The 26049-nt window shown below is 36.5% G+C and overlaps 1 protein-coding gene across 4 annotated transcripts in view; it reads right to left on the reverse strand.

The window, feature by feature from the left end:
* LOC129002674 (probable chitinase 10) overlaps window positions 1-26049 on the reverse strand; it is a 95041-nt gene that overhangs the window by 56934 nt on the left and 12058 nt on the right. For 3 of the 4 annotated variants that reach the window (XM_054430943.1, XM_054430701.1, XM_054430864.1), the window contains exons 2-5: window positions 22872-23057; window positions 21835-21957; window positions 21513-21646; window positions 9063-9274 (exon numbers count right to left, since the gene is read on the reverse strand). In XM_054430943.1, coding sequence (XP_054286918.1) covers window positions 9063-9274; window positions 21513-21646; window positions 21835-21957; window positions 22872-23023 — 621 coding nt within the window. In that variant the 5' untranslated portion in view covers window positions 23024-23057. Of the gene's footprint in view, window positions 1-9062; window positions 9275-21512; window positions 21647-21834; window positions 21958-22871; window positions 23058-24217; window positions 24460-26049 lie in introns of those variants that run through there. The other variant, XM_054430785.1, reaches the window with a different exon arrangement.

Consider the following 26049-nt stretch of genomic DNA (forward strand, 5'->3'; position numbering starts at 1 on the left):
TTGAGTTTCATTTGAAAAATAAATAGTATACGAACTGGGCAATGCTGATAACCTAATAAGCATCTATTTATGCTATTTAGATAATTTGCTCAAGTAGCCTATATTCCTATATTTGTCGTTTTTTTTTCATTACATTTGTTGTATGGAATAAAGATAGTCACTTAGCCTACATGTAAATCACGCATCAACAGTTGGTCGCATTTCAAGAATCTTTGACCCATACTGTGAGTAAAAGCTGTGTTTACGTCGTATATATAAAGTTGGCATACTTTGTTCAGTGTTAGAGGGTATTAACGGTCCAATTTAATGGAAAAGGAGTCGTGGATTTTAAAACTATGTAGACTACCACTACCAGAAAGATGTTGATTCAAGTGAGACTTAGAACTGGCCATGTCAAATGCAGATTTGTATTATATTTTACTCAAATAATTTTTTGTCTCTTTTGACCCTTAATACTTTTTTTATAGTCACTGTTGATACGATTTTCCATAAACTCAAAATGTTGATAAGGAGTTTATTGTACCTTCCCCTTGGGACAACATAAGGAAAAAATATTTGTGTCCCAGTTAGTCTGTTCTGACTCAAAATTCATAGATTTGCAGTACTGACAAATCCAATCTAACGACCCCAATTTAAAAAAAATTGTATTTTTTAGAAGGGACTTCCAGAGCACATTTAACACCATCACTGCTCTTTACCTTTTTAGTTCGATGGTTCTCTACATGTTTTTTTTCGTTCTGTATGTCTCTTTACGCCCGTTTAATGATTACCTTTTCTTTTTATTTTTGTACTTTTCACATCCTGGGGTTAATGATAAAGTTTTATAACGCTATAATGACCCGAGTCAACATTGCCATTAAACATCAAGTCAGATACTTCTTCGCCAGAACCGAAATCGTAAGTGTCACAGTTTCTCAAGCAACTTCCCTGTGTAGGCCTACTCGAAAAAAATATAGTTAGGGTATAGTTCACTGATAAATTGTAGTTCCAAATATCCCAGCGTACTCGCCATCTCGAGAAGGTAAAATTTGGGCGCCGAACACTGATCTTGAGTAAGATTAATCACTTACGATAAAATGTTTGTATGTTTACCAATCATTAGCAATTATCTGTACAACTTGCAAGCGGATTTCCCTATGATTGTTCTGGTCGCTATAGAGAATAAATTATATTGATCAAAACAATAAGTTTCCGTCCCCTACTATGGGTATTATTTCACATTCCATACTCAAACTTAAACTCAATTACCACTTTCCTTCAGATCACTTTGCAGGAAAACTAAAACATTTTTGTGTCCCAGTTAGTCTGTTCTGACTCGAAATTCATAGATTTGAAGTAGTGACAAATCCAATCTAACGACCCCAATTCAAAAGAGTTGGTATTTTTTTGTAGGGACTTCCAGAGCACATTTAACACCAACACTGCTCTTTACCTTTTTAGTTCGATGGTTCTCTACATTTTTTTTTGTTCGGTATGTCTCTTTACGCCCAGTTAATGATAACCTTTTCTTTTTCTTTTTGTACTTTTCACACCCTGGGGTTAATGATACGCTATAATGACCCGAGTCAACATTGCCATTAAACATCAAGCCACATACTTCTTCTCCAGAACCGAATGGTAAGTCACAGTTTCTCAAGCAACTTCCCTGTGTACTTGAAAAAAAATTCACTGATATATTGTAGTTCCACGTATCCCAGCGTACTCGCCATCTCGAGAAGGTAAAGTTTGGTACCACTGAACGTCTAACACTGATCTTCACCTACTATAAAATGTTTGTATGATTCTCACTCATTAGCAATTATATGTACAATATTTAAGATTATTCTGGTGGCTGTAGAGAATAAATTATATTGATCAAAACAATAATTTTCCGTCCCCTACTATGGGTATTATTTCACATTCCATACTCAAACTTAAACACAATTACCACTTTCCTTCAGATCACTTTGCAGGAAAACTAAAACATTTCAAAAATAAGTTAACAAATACACTTTCCTTGATCAAAATCGTGTGTTTATAAACAGAAACTCCAAGTTTAATAATTGCATACTGAAAGTGAGGTTATAAAAATAATAACAAATAAATTTCTGACAAACATTAAACAGCTGACGAATAATTTATAAACTGTGTATTATATTCTTCAATATGAATTGTATTGACTCGACCTTTAAAGGGCTGTAGGTCGTAGCTCTTAGAAAAAACGTAAATTCTAAGGAAGTTCGGCAAATCTACACACTATCCCCTTTAATTTGAGACATAAATCTTGTAGATCGGTCCAGTAATTACTGAGAAAACAGTGTTACAACTGTGTATTAAATATATAGATAGATGCAAATTGTTAACAACAACATTTAAAATAAGCTGTTGAATTATTAACACATGTTTTGTATGATTAGATTATGCATTAAATAAGTACAGATGCAAATTGTTAACAACAACATTTAAAATAAGCTGTTGAATTATTAACACATGTTTCGTATGATTAGATTATGCATACTGGTAAACCAATTATTGCCATCTATAAAAATAATTGGTTTTTCTTTTCCGAGTCGGGTTAGCTCTTCTACCCACCGATTTTCATAATTTTGGCCTTAAACTAAAGGTATGGACGTACCGCAGATTTGCCATCAAGCATCGGCATTCATTTTGACGTATATTTCGAGTTATGCACAAACTGCCTCCCTGTACATTTCTTATGGGAGTTAAATTTGGTTTTTTCGAGTTCAATGTTTCGCAGGCGGGCGATGGTTTACAGGAGAACTCTTCTACCTGCCCGATTTTCATAATTTTGGTCTTAAAATAAAACTATGCAAGCACATTTGTCATCAAGCATCATCATTAATTTATCTAATGTATTACTCGACAAAAGATTTTTTTTCTCTTCAATTAAATATGTATTCCAGCAGTTCTAATTACAAATACATTTTGGTCTAAAAACCTTGAAATACCAGCTTTCATTTAAGCTATTGATTATTAAGATCGGACTACCTAAAGCACACTGCTGAATCACAAATCAACAATAATTACAATCATTTTAGTACCTATCTGCAATCAATGATACATAACTCAACTTTTATTCAAGTTATTTTATTTGTCTTGGTCTTAAAATACTTCAAAGGCTTTCACTTGAGATATTGATAGTTTTAATCAGTTAAGTTCAAGATACTGTATCGCTCAATCAGAAAATATAAATTTGATTATATCTTGGATATGGAATTCAGTTTTGGATACATTTACTTAGGCCTAATTCTAATTACGTTTTATTCTATTTGTTTTGACCTAAGAACCTTCATTGAAATACCAGCTTCCGTTTCATTAAAGCACACATCTAAATCACGACCAACACAAATTGTTCAAAAAATGGAGTTATTTATCATCGATTTATAGCCAAACGATCTTGCTTGCAACGTCAACAGTACTTTCATAATTATTTGAAAATCTTCACAAATTAGGCTATCCAATGACCTATTAATTAATAAAATCGGTTTAGTAGAACTGTAGATTTCATTGTACAAAGTTTAACAACAACATCTTTAATTCAGTATTTTCTCACTACTATAAACTTGGAGGCTGCTTAACGTTTTTGCAAATAACTTTGAAATGGCGAGTAAATCGACCAAAGTGGAAGGTGATATTCTGAAAGAGAATAAAATTTCCTACAAATTGCAATCGTGAATTTCTTGAATATACTCAATAAAGGCAGCCTAAAGTTGGCTACAAATATAAAATTTAAAATATAAACCTGGAATAAAAGGAGTTTTAAATGTATTATATATATTTTTTTACCTTAAATATCTAATAAAATCAAACTTTCATAATTATTTGCAAATCTACACAAATTAGGCTTTCCAACGACCCATTATGTAACAAAATCGGTCCGGTAGAAGTCTAGATTTAGTTGTACAAAGTTTAACAAAAATATATCTAATTCAGTATTTTCTCACCACTATAAATTTGGAGATCGCTTAGATTATTGCCAATGTCTCTTAAATGGAGGGGAAATCGATTAAAGTGAATGTGATATTCTGAAAAAGAATAACATTCCCTACAAATAACTACTATGCAATTCTTTAAAATACTTAATAAAGGCAGCCAAAAGCTGGCTACAAATAGAATCTAAAAAAAAAAACAGAAACTTGAAAAAACCCAGTTTTTAATGTATTTTTGTAATTTTTAATTTTTCACCACAAATATTTAATAAAATCACAATTTTATAATTATTTGCAAATCTACATGGGTTAGGCTTTCTCTAATGACCCATTATTTAACAAAATTGGTCCAGTAGAAGTCTAGATTTAGTTGTACAAAGTTTATAAAAAATATCCCAAACTCAATATTTTCTCATTTACTATAAATTCAGATGCTTAGGTTTTTTGCAAATAACTTTTAAATGGTGAGGAAATCGACCAAAGTGGTAGGTGATATTCTGAAAGAGAATAAAATTTCCTACAAATTGATACCATGCACTTCTTAGAAATATTCAAAAATGGCAGCTAAAAGTCGCGCACAAATAAAATGTGTGAAAAACACCGTTTTCAAAGTATTTCTTATGGAAAACACATTTTCTTTAATTTATTACCATAAATCATAAGAAAAACAAACTTTCATAATTATTTGCAAATCTACACGACTTAAGCTTTCCAACGACCCATTAATTAATAAAATCGGTCCAGTAGAACTCTAGATTTAGTTGTACAAAGATTTTTAAAACTGAATTATATATAGAACTAGCTGTACCCGCGGGCTTTGCCCCGTTTAACATCATATGTGAGCTCGTTCGCATGGCTCAATCACGTCCTGGTTGAAGTTCGTTCGCTACGCTCACTCACCTTTAGGTTGGAGCACGTTCGCTGCGCTCACACGTCCTGGTTGAAGTTCGTTCACTACGCTAACTCGCCTCCGGGTTGAAGTTCGTTCGCTTTGCTCACTCACCTTTTGGTTTAAAATTAGCTGTTGTCAAATATTAAAAAAAAAATAATAGTGCTGCACTCTGTTGGTAATCCTTGTAACTTTAATGCTATTGAACATCATAGAACAGAACCAACTTGTTTAATTGAAACAGCTGTTAAGATTCATTTATTCTATTTAAATATGAGTACTCATTAGGTTAACATGGGAAACTCCAGAGCCACTGGGGCGGAGCCCGAGAGTCCGATCAGAATAAAAACCACTTAGTTTTCCTATTTAATGCCTAAAGAATCAGTGTACCAAATTTCAGCCTCCTAGGTAAATGGGAAGTGGGAGAATTAGTGATGAGTGAGTGTGTCAGTGAGTCAGTGAGTCAGTGAGGGCTTTGCCTTTTATATATATAGATAGATGTTGAATAACCTAATGAGAAACCTAATTTCTCTGTTGATAACATCATTTGTTTAACTTCATATCAGTAATATTTCAAATAATCATATTGAGCAATTTTCTAGTATAAAGTCATGTTATGAGAGAGGGCGCATGCAGAGTTTTGTTCCGCAATAATGCAATTATACATATACATGCAAACAAAATATATTTGATAATAATTATAAATGAAATTATAGATTTAAACATGTTTATAATTTTGTATGTATAAAATATACAAGCAGTTTGACAATAGCGCATGAGGAAATAAACTCTGCGCTAAGGACTTACGCGATAGGGCGCACGCGGAGTAAACATCCGCAAACTGACACCTTGTGACTGAATTGCAACTGACAACCAAATGAGGAGGAATTGGGGGGTAAAAATAACTTAGGGGCATACCCGGGATGAGGTCCGTGAAGTGTAGAGCCGGACACGACTGCCGACACCCATTATGCATATTTATATTATATATAACAATAATATATTGTATATATATTGTATTGTATGTATTGTATTATATATTGTTAATATATTGTATATTTATATTAACAAAAACAAGTGTGGATGAAAACTCCGCAAGCGCCTGCTCGAGGGTTAAGTACTTGTTTAACCTAATTTTATTTAAATATGGAATAAATCTATATTTTTTAGGAAAAGATTTAGTTAAAACCCAATGAGAAAAATTGGAAATTAATTTAGTCTGCAGGTTTGTTGTGGCAGGGGTGTTTTTTAATACGATCAGGGCTGTATTTCCCTAATGGCGGATACGGCGATTGCCAGGGGCCTCGGCCTAAGAGCAGGCCACACTTGGGGCCTAATTTTTTTTCTTGATAAATTTATTTCACCGATAATCTTTTTTGCAGGAGACGTTGATGAAATCAGCGCCACTGCAAAAGATCTTCACTATTTCTCCGTTAACGTAGGAGTTGTCACTATTCAACCGCGATCCCTATTCAACTAGGATTTTATCGCGACCGCGGGGGAGTCGAATATCATGTCCCCGAAAACAAGGAGGATCTTCACGATTTCATAATGATCAAAGGAGACGAAGATGACGTCTCCATGATCGCGCATGACGGTAACTATTTCTCCGCGGCCACAGAACACTTTCATTATTTCGTCTTGATCGGTGGAGACGAAGATTATGTTTCCGCACTCGTGCAAGATGTTACCTTTTTCTCCATGGCCTCAGAATACTTTCATGGTTTCGCCGTTCTCGGGCAACCCACAAACAGTTACTTCACGGCCATAGGAGACGTTCGTGATTTCACCCTGATCGGAGGCGACGATGATGACGTCCCCGGGCTTGTGCAAGATTCTAACTATTTCTTCGTGGCCACAGGAGATGTTCATGATTCTAGTGTGTTCGGAGAACACAGGAGACATTCATGTTTTCGCCGGGATTGCAGAAAACGAGGATGATGTCTCTGTGATTGCACATGATGTTCACTATTTTGCCGTGAACATAGACACGTACTGTTCACAATCCCTCCGCAACCAAGCAAATGTGCACGATTTTACTGATTCCAGATTTTGTATAAGCCGATTATAGTATTTTAATTAATATGTTTTAAATTAATTATTTCTGAAACTACCTGATTTTGATCCAATGCCAAAGATCAATGCTGTTTACTCATTCTAAAAGAAATTAAAAATGTCTTGTCCCGACCTAAGACTCCTAATAATATTATTTTAAAATAATTATAGAGTTATTATTTTATTAGCTAGTTTCCGAAGTCTTTTTGCGAACAGATCGTTGAAAACAATCGAGTTGAAGCAATACCTCGTTTCAACCCTTATTAAGGTTCCAACCTTTTGAAGAATCCGAATATAGAGGGGCTGCACTGATGAGAGCCGTCGGGGGCCTCATCGATTCTAAATACGGCCCTGAATAGGATATAACCCCTTAGTAATACTTAACTTGCACACACTTATCTTTTTTTTGAGGAGAGGGATATAGGAGGGAGATGATTAGGTTACTCACTAGGATTTAGTTTTAACGCCTTAATTCCTAGAAATTGATTCAGCATTATAAAATTATAAACTCTAGCCTACATTTTGGGTCGCCGGATTTCTACCCCCGGATATTTACCCCCATGAAAAAACGCCTACGTCATTTTGACGTCACGAGGGGCGGGGTTATAACGGTCGAGAAACAGCCCGCGACCGGAAATCTACCCCCGGACATCTACCCCCGGACATCTACCCCCGGAAATCTACCCCCGGACATCTACCCCCGGACATCTACCCCCCGTGGTCGGCTCTGCCACGTATCGGCCAATATTCATTGTTGTAATTGATTTTATTAATTGCTTTATGTAATGTAAATCAACGGCTCTTCGGTGAATCATTACCCTCTAATATCTAGTATTAAGCATGTGATATGTCATTGCCTTGTTTAACATTATCTATCTTCCTAATAAAATAAGCTGTAACAGCCCTATTTCACCCGAACTACTTCACTGATATTTATGATTGAGGTGTAATTTTAAATCTTAAGATCCAGCCCACCGCAAAATGGTATTTAAAACTATATGTTGATAAAGGACTTTCAAAGTGTGACCCTTAAGCATTTGATTCATTTCCAGACAGTGATTTAAATGGTTGACCAACTTTCACATACAGTAACAGCTAACGGCGCATGCATGAGCGCGGATCGGAAGTGTTTATCACAAAAGATTGACCAATATGATTTTAATACTATTTAAAGGTTCTTCCAAAAGAAGAGAAACCAGTTAACATTGTAATAATAACTCTTATGACGTGGTATGGGAAATATTTTATTCATTGAATGATCAACCATATTTTGTAACTAACGCAATAGTCATTATTGCTTTTACACTTATTACTCATCAAAAAAGCTAAAGAACTAAATGTTCAAAATTTTTATTACTTCAATCTATTTATCGCAGTTATATGAATTAGCATAAGCCTTGAAAGTAACCGTCAATGTCGACGGGTTTCACCTAATTCTGTTCTGTATACTACCTAACATAATGCCTCATTTTAAAATTTTACTGGCAGAAAACCTGCTTATTCACTTCCTATATGGTATTCTTATGAATGAATCTTTTGAACACTTATTTATAAGTTGACAAGTTTTGTTTTAAGGCAGGATTTTCCAATAAGACTTTATACATTCTCTGAATATGCGAATGTGCTGCAATGGGGGTATTTAGGCGTATATATATATAAAAGATATTAGGCTATGCTTAAAAAATTGAATGTGGCCATTATTTTGAATTTGAATAATTGTCTTATTTTAGGTATTTAAGAGAAAATAATTTAAAATCCTTTCTTAGTACGCATCTAAAATCTTAGAAACTAATCAAACATGAACAACAGACATCGACATATCGCATGTTTACTACTGGATATAAGAAGGTAAAGCAATTTATAAAATCAATTACAACAATGAATATTGGCCGATACGCGGCAGAGCTGACCACGGGGGTAGATTTCCGGGGGTATATGTCCGGGGGTAGATGTCTGGGGGTAGATGTCCGGGGGTTGATTTCCAGTCGCGGGCTGTTTCTTGAACGTGTATAAGCCCCGCCCCTCGTGACGTCAAAATGACGTAGGCGTTTTTTCATGGGGGTAAATATCCGGGGGTAGAAATGACTTAACAACAAATAATCTAATTGTTATTAAAAAAAGTTTTTTTTTTTTAGTCCATACCTACTGTACATTGTTAATAATTTAATGGCCTTAGATTTATGTCTTACCTGCCAACACTTGGGAAACTCCCAGTCCAGTTCCAGCCCATCAAAGTTGTGTTGATAAATGAAGTGCAGGAGATGTTCAATGAATCTGCGTCGGCTGGTGGGAGAGTGAACCAGTCTGCTGTACTTGTCCCCAGCAGAATCCATCCATCCTCCAATGGCGATAGATACCTTTAATCCCCTTTTTTTGAGGTCGGTAACTTTGGTGTATAGTCCTAAAAGTTGTTAAGACAGTTATCTATTATTTTGTTTACAACCTGAAACTGAATGATACTGAGTTATTTGACAAATAATTATCCCTGGGATTTCCATTTCCATTCCACATAAGCTTGCACTTGAAATCCGCACAGCATCTCCCGTAGGCACCGAGGTGTCATCATCGTCTTCCAAGTTCTCGGTAAAAACCTGAATATCTTATCTTCATAGGTTCTTGGGAATATTATCATCGTCCTCATTGACCGTACCGAAATTGTGAATACTTCCTGCAGTCACGGAAACATTACCATCGTCTACCATGATTGCAACCAAACCCAGGATATCTCTTGCGGTTTTAAATAGACAACATTGTCGTCTTCCGCGATCACGGCCACTGCCCCAAGGGAAGTTACCTATTTTCTCTTTTGATAGATCATCTAGAGACCAATACCTTTCTTTATACACCTCATCCAAGTTTCTACGCCCAGCCGTTCTCTCAAATTATTTTCTCCATAAGAATAACATGGGAATTGAAATTTAATTGACCTTGTTACCTTTTTATGGCTCATCTACAGATCAAGACCTTTTTTTAGACACCTCTCCTAAGTTTCTACGTCCAAGTTCTCTCAAATTAGTTGAGACAATAAAAAGTAGTGTAGTCAATAAATTATGGATTAAATTGTCCAATCCAAAATATATCACAACTTATACCATTTTTTATATGTATTTATCATCTTTAAATTAACAATATGTTTCAAGGTTATTGGACTTATTTTTATTTACTTTCAGTAAGTATAACCTTTGTAACTTCTCAAACTCACAGCAAATAAATATAAATAAAGGTTTTGCAATCCCGGTTTCTGGGTATAAAAACTGGTTGGGATCCCGGGATCCCAAATCTGACCCAGCTGTCTTTAAACATTGGGCTTTTAATAATGGTCCTGATATGAACAAATGGAACAGCTATCTTAAATTCAAATTCAAATTTTCAAATTCAAATTCTTTATTAAGCATGTGGACATAGTTACAATGTATATGCCAAGTCAAAATTACAAAATGGCAACCAAATAAAACAATCCCTCTAAAAACTAATTATACATTTTCAAACTTATCAGTTAAAAGGCATTTACTGAGTAATACATTTTTTCAATTAACAAACATTTCAACCTCCTCCTAAATACTACATAATCTTGAACGGATCTTAAACTTGGTGGGAGATTGTTGAAAAGAACTATTGCTGAATATTTTAAATGATGCTGAAAAAATGTGGTGGAGTGTGGCGGGATATTCATAATGCATCTGGGCTTACTTCTTGTTCCATAAGTGTGAGATGGAAGAAATTGACGAAAAAGATGGTAGTTTTTATGCAAAAATGATAAAGTTTCAAAAATATAAATTGATGGGAAGGTTAAAAGTTTGTTGGACGAGAAAAGTTTAGTACATGAGGTTCTGGATGAAACCTGAAAAATTAATCTTATAGCTTTCTTCTGAAGCCCAAACACTGACTTGGATCTGGTGCTCTCAGAGCCCCAAATTGAAACCCCATAGGATATAAATGGATATATAATACCATAATAAGTGGTCATGAGTATATCGATGCAAAGCGAACCAGTTTCCGGAGCACAGAAATACCCTGACTCAGTTTATTACATACGTGATCTATATGATCATGAAACGTCAAATTGCGATCAATGATTAGACCAAGGAACTTAACGGAGTGTTCTGAAAACACAGGTATATCACCCAAATAAATACTGAGCAAACTGCTATTTGAATTACAGTTGATAGATAATTCAATAAGGGTAGTTTTCAAGATATTATTTCCTTGTAGTCTATTTTGCTCAAGCCAATTAACAAGTGCATTCCCCTCTAAGAACGTATCAAGTTCTAGGCGGTTTCTTGATGGGCTAGAAAACGTTAATGACGTGTCATCAGCATAGAGGCACAAGTTTGGAACAGACAAGCCCTGCCAAATATCGTTGATAAATAACAAAAAAGGACAGGGCCTTGTGGCACGCCCTTATTGACAGTTCCTTTTTTGGAAACCCTATTGCATATGTTATTTGACTTATCAACGGAATTTACCTTGACGAATTGCACCCTTTCAACTAGATATGACTGAAACCACTGAAGTGCAATACCTCTAATCCCCATATTGAACATTTTATTTAGCAGAAGACTATGGTCTACCAAATCAAATGCTTTAGTTAGATCAAAGAACAAGCCACTGGAGCGGTTGCCCGAGTCGACAGTATCAACAATGTTTTGTACGACACAAAACATAGTAACATAGTAACATAGTAAACATCAACTGTACTCTTCCCTCGGGTAAACCCATATTGATGTTGAAACATTAACTTGTTGCGCTGCAAGAAACTCCAAATCCTATTTAATACAATTTTTTCTATAACTTTGGAGAAGGAAGAAATGATTGAAATCGGCCTGTAATTTGAGCAGTCTAGTTTGCATCCTTTTTTATGCAGGGGGGTAACCATAGCCAGTTTCAAACAATCAGGGAATGTCCCAATCGAAAATGAGTGATTAATCAAATCACAAAGAGGCTCAGCTAGCTCTTGGGCAACTTTTTTCATCAAGGCAGATGATATTCCGGTTAAACCAGCAGAATACTTTGTTCTCATTCTGTGAACTGATTCGGCCACCTCTTTGGGGGTTGTAGGTGACAAGAAGAAAGAATTCAAAGGCGAAGTGTTTGCTACCGAGGAGCTGAAAACTGTCGAAGCATTATCGCATTTATCACCGATATTGAGAAAATAATTATTGAAGATATTACACACCTCTGACGGATCGTTGACAACCTCACCCACATTATTACGAATCGCTTAGTCAGTAACAAAGCTACAAAAGATTATCTTATTCTATTCTACCTTTGATTATTCTTCACTTTTTTGGGTTAAAATGTGCACCTAGATAGCACCCCCATCTCAATTGATAATGATAATAATAATAATAATAGCAGCACATTCTGGTGTTATTAAACATCAAACCATACACACAATGGCACAGCTGGATCTTGAGGAAATTGGCGTGTTGCCCTTGCTGATGACAACGAGCCTGGCCCTGGCAGCAAAGTTCAGGATGTACTTCCCCTGGGAATTAGTGAGGGTCATTTCCCACTCGACAGCCCTAGCATTGACATCACTAGCCACGACTACATACCCTGTTGTGTCGTGTACGCTCTCTTCCAAGCGGTCTATAGTCACAGATAGCCTCGTTAGGGGTGAGGTAGACACTGTAGTAGGTCACGTCCTTGCAGCAAACCCAAACAAATCCACGACCCTTTCCATGACCCCGCACTTGCACTTGAGCTGTATTACGCGCCCAGAAAGCAGCGTACTGGGAAGACTATCGGGGAACCAAAAGGGTAGGACGTTATTCCGGTACTGGTACTGTTCGCTGACTAAGAGCGCGTCAACACCGTGTTCAAGGGCAAGATGACTGAGAAGCGTGTCAGCTGTCCTGGATCGCCCAAGATTACATTGGAGTATTCTTATTTTCAGGGGTGGGCTTTTGCTTGCTGGAGCACAGTTTTAAAAGCACTGCACTGCCCAGACCCAGCTATATGTTTTGTGTTTTTGTCCGCGAGCCCATTTTCCATACAAAGAAAGCAAGACTCGACTTGGCAGTCCCTACAAGCATGACCCACTCCTCCGCACCGGAGGCAGTGCTTGCCTCGGTTGGGCCTCTTGCAGTTTCGGGAGGAATGACCCAAACCGAGGCACCTAAAACACCTGGTTACGTCCACGAGCCTGCAGTTGACCCAACCGACCCTCAAATGCTGGAGTGTCAACTCCTTACTAGCGTGCGTGTCTGCCACTTCGGCGACCGCCATCCGCTCCTGGCATCTATTAGGTTTTGTGAGCCACACCCTAAGAACAGCCAATCTTTCGGCAAGCTCGGGGACTGCCTCCTTTAGGGCCTCAACTACCTCACTCTTTGTCGACACACCATCAATGTCCCGAACCTCAACTGCCGTTTTAGGCTCGAGTGCAAATAATCTAAATACCATGATCTATAAAACGGGTGTAATGAGACACATTACACGTTGATATTATTTCGTTAATTAGCCATAGAAACCTGACCACTTCCAGGTATTACTTTAATCCCGAGTTTTAAAACAAAATCCTAATTTATGTAGCTATCAGAACTACCAGTATCAATTAAGGAGTTAGCATGTCTACCATTTACTCTGGCTGACACGACAGCTTTTGACAAGCAAGCAGGTCCGGGGGCAGTAATATTAGATGTGGTAGGCCTATTTTCAGACGAATCGGAAAAAGCAGACACTTTATTGTTTTGACTAAAACCTCTGTTGACAGCTTTGGATTTACATACCATTGAGAAGTGACATTTTTTACCACAACAATGGCAGGTGACATCTTTTGCTGGACATACAGAACGGGGATGACGCTGATGGTCACAGAAGAAACACCTAGACTGTGCAGCAGCTTACATTTGTGAACTTTCTGACTGAATTACATTTTCTTCCTGCTTGATACGTTGACTTGCCTCAAGAATTGCATTTAGTACTTCACTAAAAGTATGATTTCTGTATTTATCGTAAACTTCTGCATTATTCTGAGCCATTTCTAGAGCTAGAGATTGATTAATACAGTAGTATCTTTAAGTTCTAATTGTTTGTTTTCCAAGAGCCGTTGTCAAATGTCAGCAGATAGTAAATTGTTTATGAATGCATCTCGTATATAGTCACATCGGGTTTATTTTTAGGTTACAGATTTGAATTCACAGTCTTTACTTAATGATTTCAAAGCTTGGACATATTGTTGAGGGTTTTCATTTAAATTCTGTTTTCTTGTAGCTAATTTGTGTCTTGCAAAATTAGTTAGGAGATAAGCAAAATATATCTTTTAATGTATTGATAGCTTCTTTGTATGTTGAATGTTCTTCAATGAATTCAAATGTCTTATAAGACACAGCATTCATTGAAAAATTAGTACTTTCCAAAAATCTTCATTTAAAACTTGCAATGTCAACATAGTTTCGGAAAGTTTTAATCCAGTGAGAAATTTTCTTTTGCTGTTGGAGAATCCGGATTGATGTCTAGAAGTTGTGGTTTTAATATTTTCACCTTTTACAAATTCTAAGGCTTTATTTGAGTAAAAACCAACATTACAGAATAGCACAAATAAACAAGTTAAATTTGTATAATAACCAAGACAGCTGATCTGAGTGTAATATCAAGGATACTAGGGGGCGTTTGTAAGGGCATCCACAAAATTGAGGGAGTCATCAAGGGTTCATATTATATTGTTTTTGTCATACTGCAGTAAAATCGGTCGTTTTTAATTAATGCATGTGTTGCGGGTCTAAAGTAGCATTTTACTCTTTAGGGAGTAAAAATAGTTTTTAGCCTCTATGGAGTAAAAATCAGCTGTTGTCAACTCAGTTGTAAATTTATATTGTAAACGATTGCATGTATCGAAATATGTATCGATTCGTGCTTCGTAATCATTTTAACCTACAGTCTACAGGGTCTTCCCATAGCATTTTAGCATTGCAGATACATTAATCCATTCCCACACTCAACACTGCTCACCTTTACTACTTCCTTCACCACCCCCTACGTCGTGGACCTGTTTCCCCCTCTTCCAATAGCATTTTAGGATTACAGGTACATTAATGCAATTGCCAAAGACAGTTCTCCCACTCTGCACTGCAAGCCTTACTACTTCCTTCACCATTTCCTACGTCATGGACCTGTTTCCTTCCCTTCTCATAGCATTTAAGTATTGGATACATTTATCTAACTGCCCAAACGGTTCCCCCACTCTGCACTGCCAGCCTTTACTACTTCACCACTTCCTACATCGTGGGGCCTGTTTCCTTCCCTTCTCATAACATTTTAGGATTGAAGATACATTAATCTAACTGCCACAGACGGTTCTCACACTACTTTACTACTTCCTAAGCCACTTCCTACATCGTGGACCTGTTTTCATCACTTTCCATAGCATTTTAGTATTTTAGATACGTTAATCTAATTGCCACAAACATTGCCCACACTCCGCACTGCTAGCCTTTACTACTTCTTTCACCATTTCTATGTCGTGGGCATGCTTTCATCCCTTCTCATAGCGTTTCAGCATTGCAGATACATTAACCAACTGCTACAAACGGTTTCCAGTTCCCACATTCCACACTGCTCACCTTACTATTTCCTTCACCTCTTCTTACGTGGCGGACCTTTTTCCCTCTCTTCTCATAGAATTTTAAGATTGTAGATACCTTAATCTAATCGTCATAAACAGTTCCCACACTCCGGACAGCTCACCTTTACTACTTCCTTCACCAATACCTATGTCTCGGACCTGTTTCCCTCCCTTTCCTTAGCACTATTGGCAGTGTTGGGGAAGCTACTTTTAAAATGTAGCTAGCTACAACTACTGCTACATTTCCTAAAAAGTAGCTTAGCTACAGCTACAGCTACAGTTCCGAAAAAGTAGTTAGCTACAACTACAGCTACAATGAAATGTAGTTACAGCTACAATTTTAGCTACTTTTCCAAAGACGTTAATTTTTATTCCATGCACATTAGGTAAATGTAAAATTAATTTCAACTTCATTTTTATTGAACAAACATTTAAACAAAAAATGTCACATTAACTAACATTACTTGGAAAACAAATTATTCCTAGAGTGTATTTAATTTGTTGGCATTATAAACCGAACATTACAACAACAGAAACAAATAATTGGGTGTCCCATCATATTAAGTACCTACTAATTTTTAAATAACTTATTGCATTATTTTTAAGCAACTTATGTAAATTTCATTAAGTTCAAAGGACACACAACCAAACTATATTTTAAAAGCTCATTTTATTTCTTAAATATAGATTCATTTATAGATGTCTTATATCAACAATTAAGACCAATAAAACTGTAAAACGATTATTTAAAAATATTTTTTGTGTTACAGAGCCTAGCCTACTGAAATTGGAGTTTATTGCCTTTCTTTTATTTTAATGTTAAAAACGACATTGCTATAACTTTTAACCATAGTGATCAGTTACTCGTTCTATGAATAACACTTTTCAATGTCAAGAAATCGTCCTTTATTGTCATTATGCATAGGGCAAATTGTGCTTCAACCTAGTTGGTACAGAAAACAGTATTCAGCAACTTATACTGAAATCGGCTTTTAATTTAAACATGTTGAAATTTGTAAAGTAACAAATTTGAAAATAACATGTAGGCCTACTTGGCTATGTAACAAGTTGGCTATAGTAGGCTTGTTCTTGCAAGGACTAAACAGATATATTCATAATAATTGAACTTGGAACTTGGCATTCTTCTTAAACCATAGCATAGCCTAGGAATAGTCCTATACAAGAGCTGTTAGCAGGAGCAAACTATGCTATTTTTTCAATGTAAGTTTCATGTTATATGGGGATTTTTTTGTTACAATTATCATGTAGTCTAGGCATATCTTAAATCTCAAGTAATTTCCTCTCTGTAAATTTAGTAAACCTTTGAACAATCTTCGTAATCTAACCAAGGAAGGGCTTGTGATGATGAACCATTATCAACAGCTGAAGCAAAGGTTGATAGACCAGCTTTCTCATTATTTTAAGGTTTAGTGTTGGTTTTTGGTTTCCATTAAAACCCAAGTTGAAACACTATCGATGTAATAAAGAAACTAAATTGACTACTAATTTCCCTGTCAATCACTTGCAAGCATTCAATAGCTTCTCTTGTCACCGGTAACGTTTAAACGTCTGCATCTAGTGATTTTATTTTATCTGACAGTAATCATAGAGTAGTAAATTAAGGAAATGAGAGCCAAAAATGAGGATAACACTCATTTAATGGCCTCCATGTCCACACAACGTTGTAATAGGGAATGAAACGGCTGCAACCAGCTGTATGAAGCCAAGAAAGTAGGCCTAATTTTTTTGAAAATCTCAGTTTGAAAGAGGTTGTTTCACGTAAGGTTGAGGTTATGATAAAAATCACTATCTCAAACAATGTTAATGTAGCGAGAAAAGTAGCTAAAATTCCGCTACAACTACTTTAAAAATGTAGCTAGCTACAGCTAAAGCTACAAAATCTTAAAAGTAGCGTAGCTACAGCTAACGCTACAAAAAAAGTAGCGCGCTACTGTAGCGTCGCTACTTGTAGCGCGCTACTTCCCAACACTGATGGATTGCAAATACCTTAATCTATTGGTCATAAACAGATCCCACACTCCGAACAACTCGCCTTTACTACTTCCTTCACCACTTCCTATGTCACGGACCTGTTTCCCTCCCTTTCCATAGAATTTTAGGATTGCAGATACCTTAATATAATCGTCATAAACAGTTCCCACACTCCGGACAGGTCGCCTTTACTACTTCCTTCACCACTTCCTACGTCACGGACCTGTTTCCCTCCCTTTCCATAGGATTTTGGGATTGCAGATACCTTAATCTAATCGTCTTAAACAGTTCCCAAACTCTGAAAAGCTCGCCTTTACTACTTCCTTCACCATTTCCTACGTCGCGGACCTGTTTCCCTCCCTTTCCATAGCATTTTAGGATTGCAGATACCTTAATCTAATCGACATAAACAGTTCCCACACTCCGGACAACTCGCATTTACTACTTCGTTCACCACTTCCTACGTTGCGGACCTGTTTTCCCCCCTTCCCTTAGCATTTTAGGATTGCAGATACCTTAGTAATCGTCACAAAAAGTTCCCACAGTCCGGACTGCTTGCCTTTACTACTTCCTTCACTACTTCCTACGTTACGGACCTGTTTCCCTCCCTTCCCATGGCATCATAGGATTGCAAATACCTTAATCTAATGGTAATAAACAGATCCCATACCCCGAACAGCTCACATTTACTACTTCCTACGTCGCGGACCTGTTTCCTTCCCTTCCAATAGCATTTTAGGATTGCAGATAAATAATCTAATCGTCATAGACAGTTCCCACATTCCGGACAGCTCGCCAGCTCGCCTTGACTACTTCCTTTACCACTTCCTACGTCGCGGACCTGTTTTCCTCCCTTCCCATAGAATTTTAGGAATGCAGATACCTAAATCTAATAGTCATCAACAGTTTCCACACTCCATACTGCTCACCTTTACTACTTCCTTCACCACTTCCTACGTCACGGACCTCAAGCTAGTGTCGTCATTTGATTATATTTATGATCCATACCGTTTCTGTTCTAATATCTGTGGAATAATGCTATCATCTATTTCTTTATCTACTGCATTCAAAATTCAACAGCTGATCATATGTCTTTGTTTATGTGTCAAATACTGCTTCCTTAAGGATTACATTGAAACTTTGAGACCTAGTGGAGCGGATTCCTGAGAGATTTTTTTAACGCCATGTAGATGTTGGCACTCACCGATATGGTCTTTATCACCATGCAAAATTGAAAACGATTGATTCAGCCGTCTAGGAGGAGTTTGCGATTGAATTCTTGGATTAACCCCCATCTTTTAGACCAAGCATCTTTTAAATAATTATTTAAGGCCCGCCAATCCCACCCATTCAATATCTCTATATATATTGTTCCTGTGTCAAAATTGGACAGCCAAAATAAAATTTCCTTAATCTAATGGTCACAAACAGATTCCACACCCTGAACAGCTCGCCTTTACTACTTCCTTCACCACTTCCTACGTCGCGGACCTGTTTCCTTCCCTTCCAATAGCATTTTAGGATTACAGATACCTTAATCTAGTCATCATAAACAGTTCCCACACTCCGGACAGCTCGCCTTGACTACTTCCTTCACCACTTCCTACGTCACGGACCTGTTTTCCTCCCTTCCCATAGCATTTTAGGATTGCAGGTACCTTAATCTAATGGTCACAAACAGTTCCCACAGTCTGGACTGCTTGCCTTTACTAGGTACTTCCTTCAGCACATCCTACGTCACGGACCTGTTTCCCTCCCTACCCATAGCATCATAGGATTGCAAATACCTTAATCTAATGGTCACAAACAGATTCCACACTCTGAACAGCTCGCCTTTACTACTTCCTTCACCACTTCCTACGTCGCGGACCTGTTTCCTTTTCTTCCAATAGCATTTTATGATTACAGATACCTTCATCTAACCGTCATAAACAGTTTCCACACTCCAGACTGCTCGCCTTTACTACTTCGTTCACCACTTCATGCGTCACAGACCTCAAGCTAGTGTCGTCATTTGATTATATTTTGGATCCATACCGTTATGCTATCAGCTATTTATTTATCTACTGCATTCAAAAGTCAACAGCTGATCATATGTCTTTGTTTATGTATCAAATACTGCTTCCATAAGGATTACATTGAAACTTTGAGACCCAGTGGGGCGGATTCCTGAGATACTTTTTTAACGCTATATAGATCTCACTCACCGATATGGTCTTTATCACCATGCAAAATTTGAAAACGATTGATTCAGCCGTCTAGGAGGAGTTTGCGTATTACGAAATGCATAAGAGTCGATGTATAAGAGCTTCGCTCAATTAAAATCATCACAATGGGCCATTATTGAATGCAGTTTTTCACAGGACTTGGAACATTTCAAGGTTGGCACTCACCGATATGGTCTTTATCACCATGCAAAATTTGAAAACGATTGATTCAGCCGTCTAGGAGGAGTTTGCGTATTACGAAATGCATAAGAGTCGATGTATAAGAGCTTCGCTCAATTAAAATCATCACAATGGGCCATTATTGAATGCAGTTTTTCACAGAACTTGGAACATTTCAAGGCCAATATGTGGAGATTTAACTTGGTGGAAGAGAAAGTATGCAGCTGGGCAAAAGAAAAGAGACCACGAGTCACGTATTGAAGAAATTGTTATTTCAGAAGGCAAATAGGAGAGAACAGGAAGAAGTCTTGGATAGAAATTGTCTAGAGACGAGGAAATAAAAGACAAGGAAACAATTGAGACGTTTAGTAAAGTAGCTAGGGAAATAGGAAGAACCAAGGATACATATAGGCTTTTAAATTGAATAAATAAACTAACAAAAACACAGAAAGAAAAGGAATGAAAACCTCCCCATGAAGGGGAGAGGAAAAGTTAGAGCAAATCCCCATGATCCCTATCGCTCAGGATAGTAGCGAGAAGGGAGCCATTCTGTTAGGGTTTTGGACACTTATTGTGTCTGGAGAAGGATTGAAAGTGGCCAAAGCCTAAGAAGAAAGAAGATTTTTCACTGGAAATCGGCCTGGCAAAGAAGTCCCAGACTTATGCTAGGGATGGTGGTGGGAACGAGGGGCTTTGGTTTATCATTTAGGTAATCATCGATTAATAAAAAGAGAATCTTTTACTGACTTAAAAATAACTGCAAAAACTTGCTGTAAACTGCAAACTCAATTAGGACATTTACCATCTCCACCTTTAACAACAAAACAAAGAAACCAGAAAACGCCAAATAAAAAGATCAATACAAATCCTTCTTCTCCTGTCTAGATTGTGCACGATTACTGTGTCTAAGGAATAAGTCGGCCTTATAGTTACTAACAAGACTACAGGATCGCGCCACTCATCCTACACTCATCTCCATTCATACTTGGCTTAAAATACCTACTTTGTCATGGTCGCCATTTCATTGAAAAGTATTAAAAAGTAAAAGTATTAAAGTACGTGTGCCAGGTTCGCTAGTATAACATTAAGAGCTGTATACTTCCAGGTCAAGTTAGACCTCTGCCAAATACACACTAATCATGTTACGGTTTGTTTTTAGTACACTTGATTTAAACATTAATTATCTCAATATAAAATAGGTTACGTACCTTTACGTCGTCAATCCTAGGTTAGTCTTTTTAGCAGCGACTAGTTTCGAAACTAACGTTTCATTTTCAAGCCTTGTCAAACATAAAATTACTTGAACATAATGTCGTCGTCAAAGTACACAAATATAACATTTAACACGCACAAATACATTAAGATACAGAAAGACGCGCGGCCGGCCATTACACGCACGACGGACACGACTCAACTACCCTCGTCCGTCGTGCGTGTAATGGCCGGCCGCGCGTCTTTCTGTATCTTAATGTATTTGTGCGTGTTAAATGTTATATTTGTGTACTTTGACGACGACATTATGTTCAAGTAATTTTATGTTTGACAAGGCTTGAAAATGAAACGTTAGTTTCGAAACTAGTCGCTGCTAAAAAGACTAACCTAGGATTGACGACGTAAAGGTACGTAACCTATTTTATATTGTCTTAAATCAATCCTGGAGGCAATGCTGAATAAATTAATTATCTTGTTACCATTGTCGATATCAGTCCACTTGTCACTAGGTTTGATAATGAGAAGGTCAGGATCCAGGAAGGCATGGCCATAGACAACATGTGTACATAGTTGAGGATCTATGTCACTTGGTGTAAACTGGCCAATCCCCGCTCTGGCAAACAAATTGAATTATTAGTTGTTCATAAAACTTAGATTGTGGGAATGTTAAAACTTCATCGAAATCTCAATTAATGTGAATATCATAATAATTTATTAAGATAAAATTGTATAACCATTAGGCCTAATTTATAAATTTGTAAACTCTAATTTATAAATGTCTAAGAAGGATTTTTGTCTGACCTATACTGAGCGGAGCTGAAATAGTAGCAGACAACCTTGTAGGTGGTATTAGTTTGCAGCGAAGACTTTGCTGTTTCTGTTATTGTTGTCTTTAGGTCATCAGGCTTTGCTGCTCTCTGATCCCTATAAAAAGAGTTTAAGAATAATAAGACTAAAAACTATTGTGAACCAGCTTTTACAGCATTCATATCCAATTTCAACATAGTACATGTTCCATATACAGGTATGTGTACATGTTGCAGGTAGCAAGTTTATAAAAAGAGTATGTTCGAGTTTTATTGTGTTATTATGGGCAATGTATCAGTGGCATGTTTAAGTAAATGCAATTGAAGTTACTCTCCTATAACGGTATAAGTAACAAAACTAATATAGCCTACTGAAAGAATAATAAAATAAATGGAATCAGCAATCTGACACATATACTTTCTCCCATTAGCTTGTCCACCGCCTAATAAGTATAATAAGTATAGTACCATGGGTGAGTGGTGGGGGTACTATTATGATATTTTATAGGGAAAATCACAAAAGTTGAAATCACTTTTGAACCGTAATTTTTACAGCAATGGGGGGGGGGGGGGTTGGACTATTGTGTTTATAATTAAGGACCATGTCATACTAATTTAAATCAAACCTGCTTTTTAAGAAAATCGGATTTGATGTTTTTTATGAGAATCCTGTTAAAAAAAACACTATCTGTGTTTTATACACTAAAAAATAAAACTTAGGCAGTGACTATATTTTGATACGTGACTTACTTCTATGAAAACAGAAAAATAAAAGTATCCCTTTCGTTAGCAAAGTAGCAAGTAGGTATAATATGTAAGTCATCCATTGAAAGTTTGACCCACCTATCGTTTGTAAGCTTTTTACTTGGGCATTGCTGTTGCTTATCAGAGGTATCTAACTAAATTGATGATCTCATATAAAAATCAAGGTCTTAGTAACAAACACAAACCATCGCACTTGTCACTGGCTGCCGTGTTGTCATTGGTTTAAAAGTATCTTAATATATTTATTGCTATGTGATGTCAATATACCTCTTGTGAAAATTCAGCACATTATCCGTAAGCGACTGATGTTCTTCTGGGCATATAAATGTATGCACAGCTTTTTGATCAAGACCTTGAAATTCACTCAGCACCAGAGATATGCAGTGTGTCAGTAGAAAGATGGATGTCCTCATCTGCATCTCCACTTGTGAGAAGAGAGATTAGTACTGTCACCTGGAGATTTATCAGTAGATATATAGAGAAATAGCATTAACTTTTGTATAGTGAAGTAAACATCCCATCTAAAGGTTATATTAGTGGCGGGAATCACCAAATGAAAATAACCGAATCAATTGGTTATTTTGATGCTAAATAGACTAATTCAGTTATTTAACACTTTAACCGAAACATGGTTGACACTTGCGTAAATAGAAACATCTGGTCTCAGAGACCGGACGATTATTCATCAACAAATTTAATGTAAAATCGGCTATTAGATTTATTATTTTTTTAAGTATATGCGGGCTTAAGGAAAGTAAAACATAGATTTTAGTACAAATATATATAGGCCTATCTACTAGTGGCTTGTAGGGACATAAGTCCCTAAAAAGCCCAATAATATAAAACAAATTATTCTAATATTTATAAACAAACTAAGAAATACATCTAAGTGTCAGAATAGATGTCCCTGTACGCCATATCTTTTGTGTAAAAAACAGATTGTTGTTTGTCTTTGTTTGCCTTTGTTGATGTTATTTTCAACAAATCATTCAAATCACTTAACAGGTTTAACTCTGCTAAAGGCAGGAAACATATAATTGTTTGTGAATAAATACTGGTTTATTAAGGTAGCTTTGGTCTTGTGGTTAATGGTGATAAAAAAAGACTTCCCTGATTGGAATTTTGTAAATTGTCTTAGTCAAATATGAAAAGGCAAATAAAGGTGTGTTGAGGTAAGCTTAGTTCTTGACCAAACCCGCTAAATTAACACCCAGTTAATATTTCTAAGTTTATACTCCTTGTTGAGGTTTAACAACATTAGTGTAAAGTAAAGGCATCCTATTGACTAAACTTAACCCTAGATTTTTCTGATCAACATAAAAAAAAACTACAATTAGTGTAAGTTTATGTGGTGGTATTCCTCTTAAAGGTGCGATTGACGTTACATATTCTATCAAATTAGGCCTAATCATCGGCTGATTCTTAACTTTTTTGTGAGCAACAGACAGTACCTGTTTAAAATCTCCATAAAATATTGTTTTCCCTCCCATTGGAACTTGTCATAGTACTTACTTAATTAACAAATATATATTTCCTCTGTATGAACCTATGTAAGGTACCAAATTTTAAGGGGGGTAAAAACGTACTACGAATAAATGAACACCAGAACTTACCCGATTTTTAACCACAATAGCCTACTCCTCAGAGGCCTATGTGTTGGCCATAGCTTGGGCTATGGGCCAAAGAACGTAGGCCTATTTTTATTCACAGTGAAGTACACAAACACATCCACAACTACATATTCGTTCATAATAGCACTTCGTTTCACATAATAAAGTTAAACCGGCCGATTTTACGAATATTTAACGCCGATTACAACATCACTTAACCTCGAAATGGTGTTTGTTGACCAACAACAGACGACAACTAGACAGTGTTTAGTGTTTCCACACGAACGACCAAAAAAATAATCCCGCTTACTAGGTCGAGAAATCCCGTTTTATCCCGCTTTTAAATTGGTGAAAAATCCCGTTTTATCCCGCATTTTTTTTGGTACAATTCCTTGTATTAAACTTTACGTATCATTTTTATAAGTTGTTTAAACATCACTATTATATTTTGCTACAGTATTTAAACAATTTGAGTTAGTTTTTCTCTAAAATTGAAAAGAAAAAAATAATAATAGTCGTCCCAGCCAAAAATCCCGTTTTATCCCGCATCCCGTTTTAATCCCGCTCAAGGTCTAAAAATCCCGTTTTCGGGATAATAATCCCGCGAATGGAAACACTGCAACTAGACCGGCTCCGGTTCAACAGGTGAATTTCCAATCAGCTGTTGGCTAGTTCTCAAACTCACCACCAGAGCGATTAAGCCTCGACCGAGGAAATCATGATTTGAGCCGACCCCCGCGGCTGAATTTTTATTTCAGGATTAGTGTTGCCTACAATATTATTTTGAGGCTTCTGATTGGCTGAGGGAACATCATTACCGCGACGATACGGTTGATGCCAACGGCCTTGGTGGTGTAGTGGATATAGTGCTGGGCTGATGATCTGAAGGACCTGGGTTCGAATCCAGCTCGTAGCGTTATTTTTTTTGTATTGGATTTTTTCATCATCAACTAGTTTGGTTGGTTTGGTTAGGTTATGGCGGTTTAATTTTATAATTAAAACATTATGAAATTGAATTTGACCCATTTATAGTTTTATTTTATGAACAGAAATATTTTTTTCGGTTAAACCTTCATTTGATTTTTCATTATTAGCAAGTCTGGTTAGTTTGGTCAGGTTATAATAGTTTAATTTTAGAATAAAAAAATTATAAAATAGGATTTGAGGAATTTATAATTTTATTTTATGAACAGAACTATTTTTTCGATTAATAAACCTTCATTAGATTTTTTCATTGTCAGCACATTTGGTTGGTTAGGTTAGGTTATGACGGTTTAATTTCATAATAAAAAAATATAAAATTGAATTTGAGGCATTTGTAATTTTATTCTATGAACAAAAATAATTTTTCAATTACTAAACCTTCGTTATAGTCAATCAGAAGCCTCTAAATGACACTGTTGGCAAAATTAATCCTGAAAAACAAATTGTGCACCCCCGCGACCCGAGCCGGACAAGAATTATTCGCTGTTCAACCGTCGACTTGTTCACGAGGAGCTCTTGCGAAATTACGATCACGCCATACGATTCTACGTTATTGATTCAGGTTAGCTAACTTCGTTGTTAGACTTTCTAACGTTCATTTTATTTTCGTTTTATTTTAACATACGTATACTCGTCTGCCACTTATTTTCGCCCGTTTTAAGTTCGATTATATTTGTCTAAATTTTATTAACGATTGGAGTCTTGACCCGCCAGTTCCTGCCGGTCAGTGACTAGCGGTGGATATCTTTCGGCTCGTATTAAATTAATTGTCCACGAAATTACGCTTGTTTAATTCGCCTAACGAATTATTACTTAAATTATTTTAATCGATTCGACGTTTAATACCCCGA

Source organism: Macrosteles quadrilineatus, unplaced genomic scaffold, assembly GCF_028750875.1.
Source record: "Macrosteles quadrilineatus isolate MER2022 unplaced genomic scaffold, UCM_ALF_1.0 Scaffold_1__1_contigs__length_201487025, whole genome shotgun sequence".
In the NCBI taxonomy this organism is placed as follows: domain Eukaryota; kingdom Metazoa; phylum Arthropoda; class Insecta; order Hemiptera; family Cicadellidae; genus Macrosteles; species Macrosteles quadrilineatus.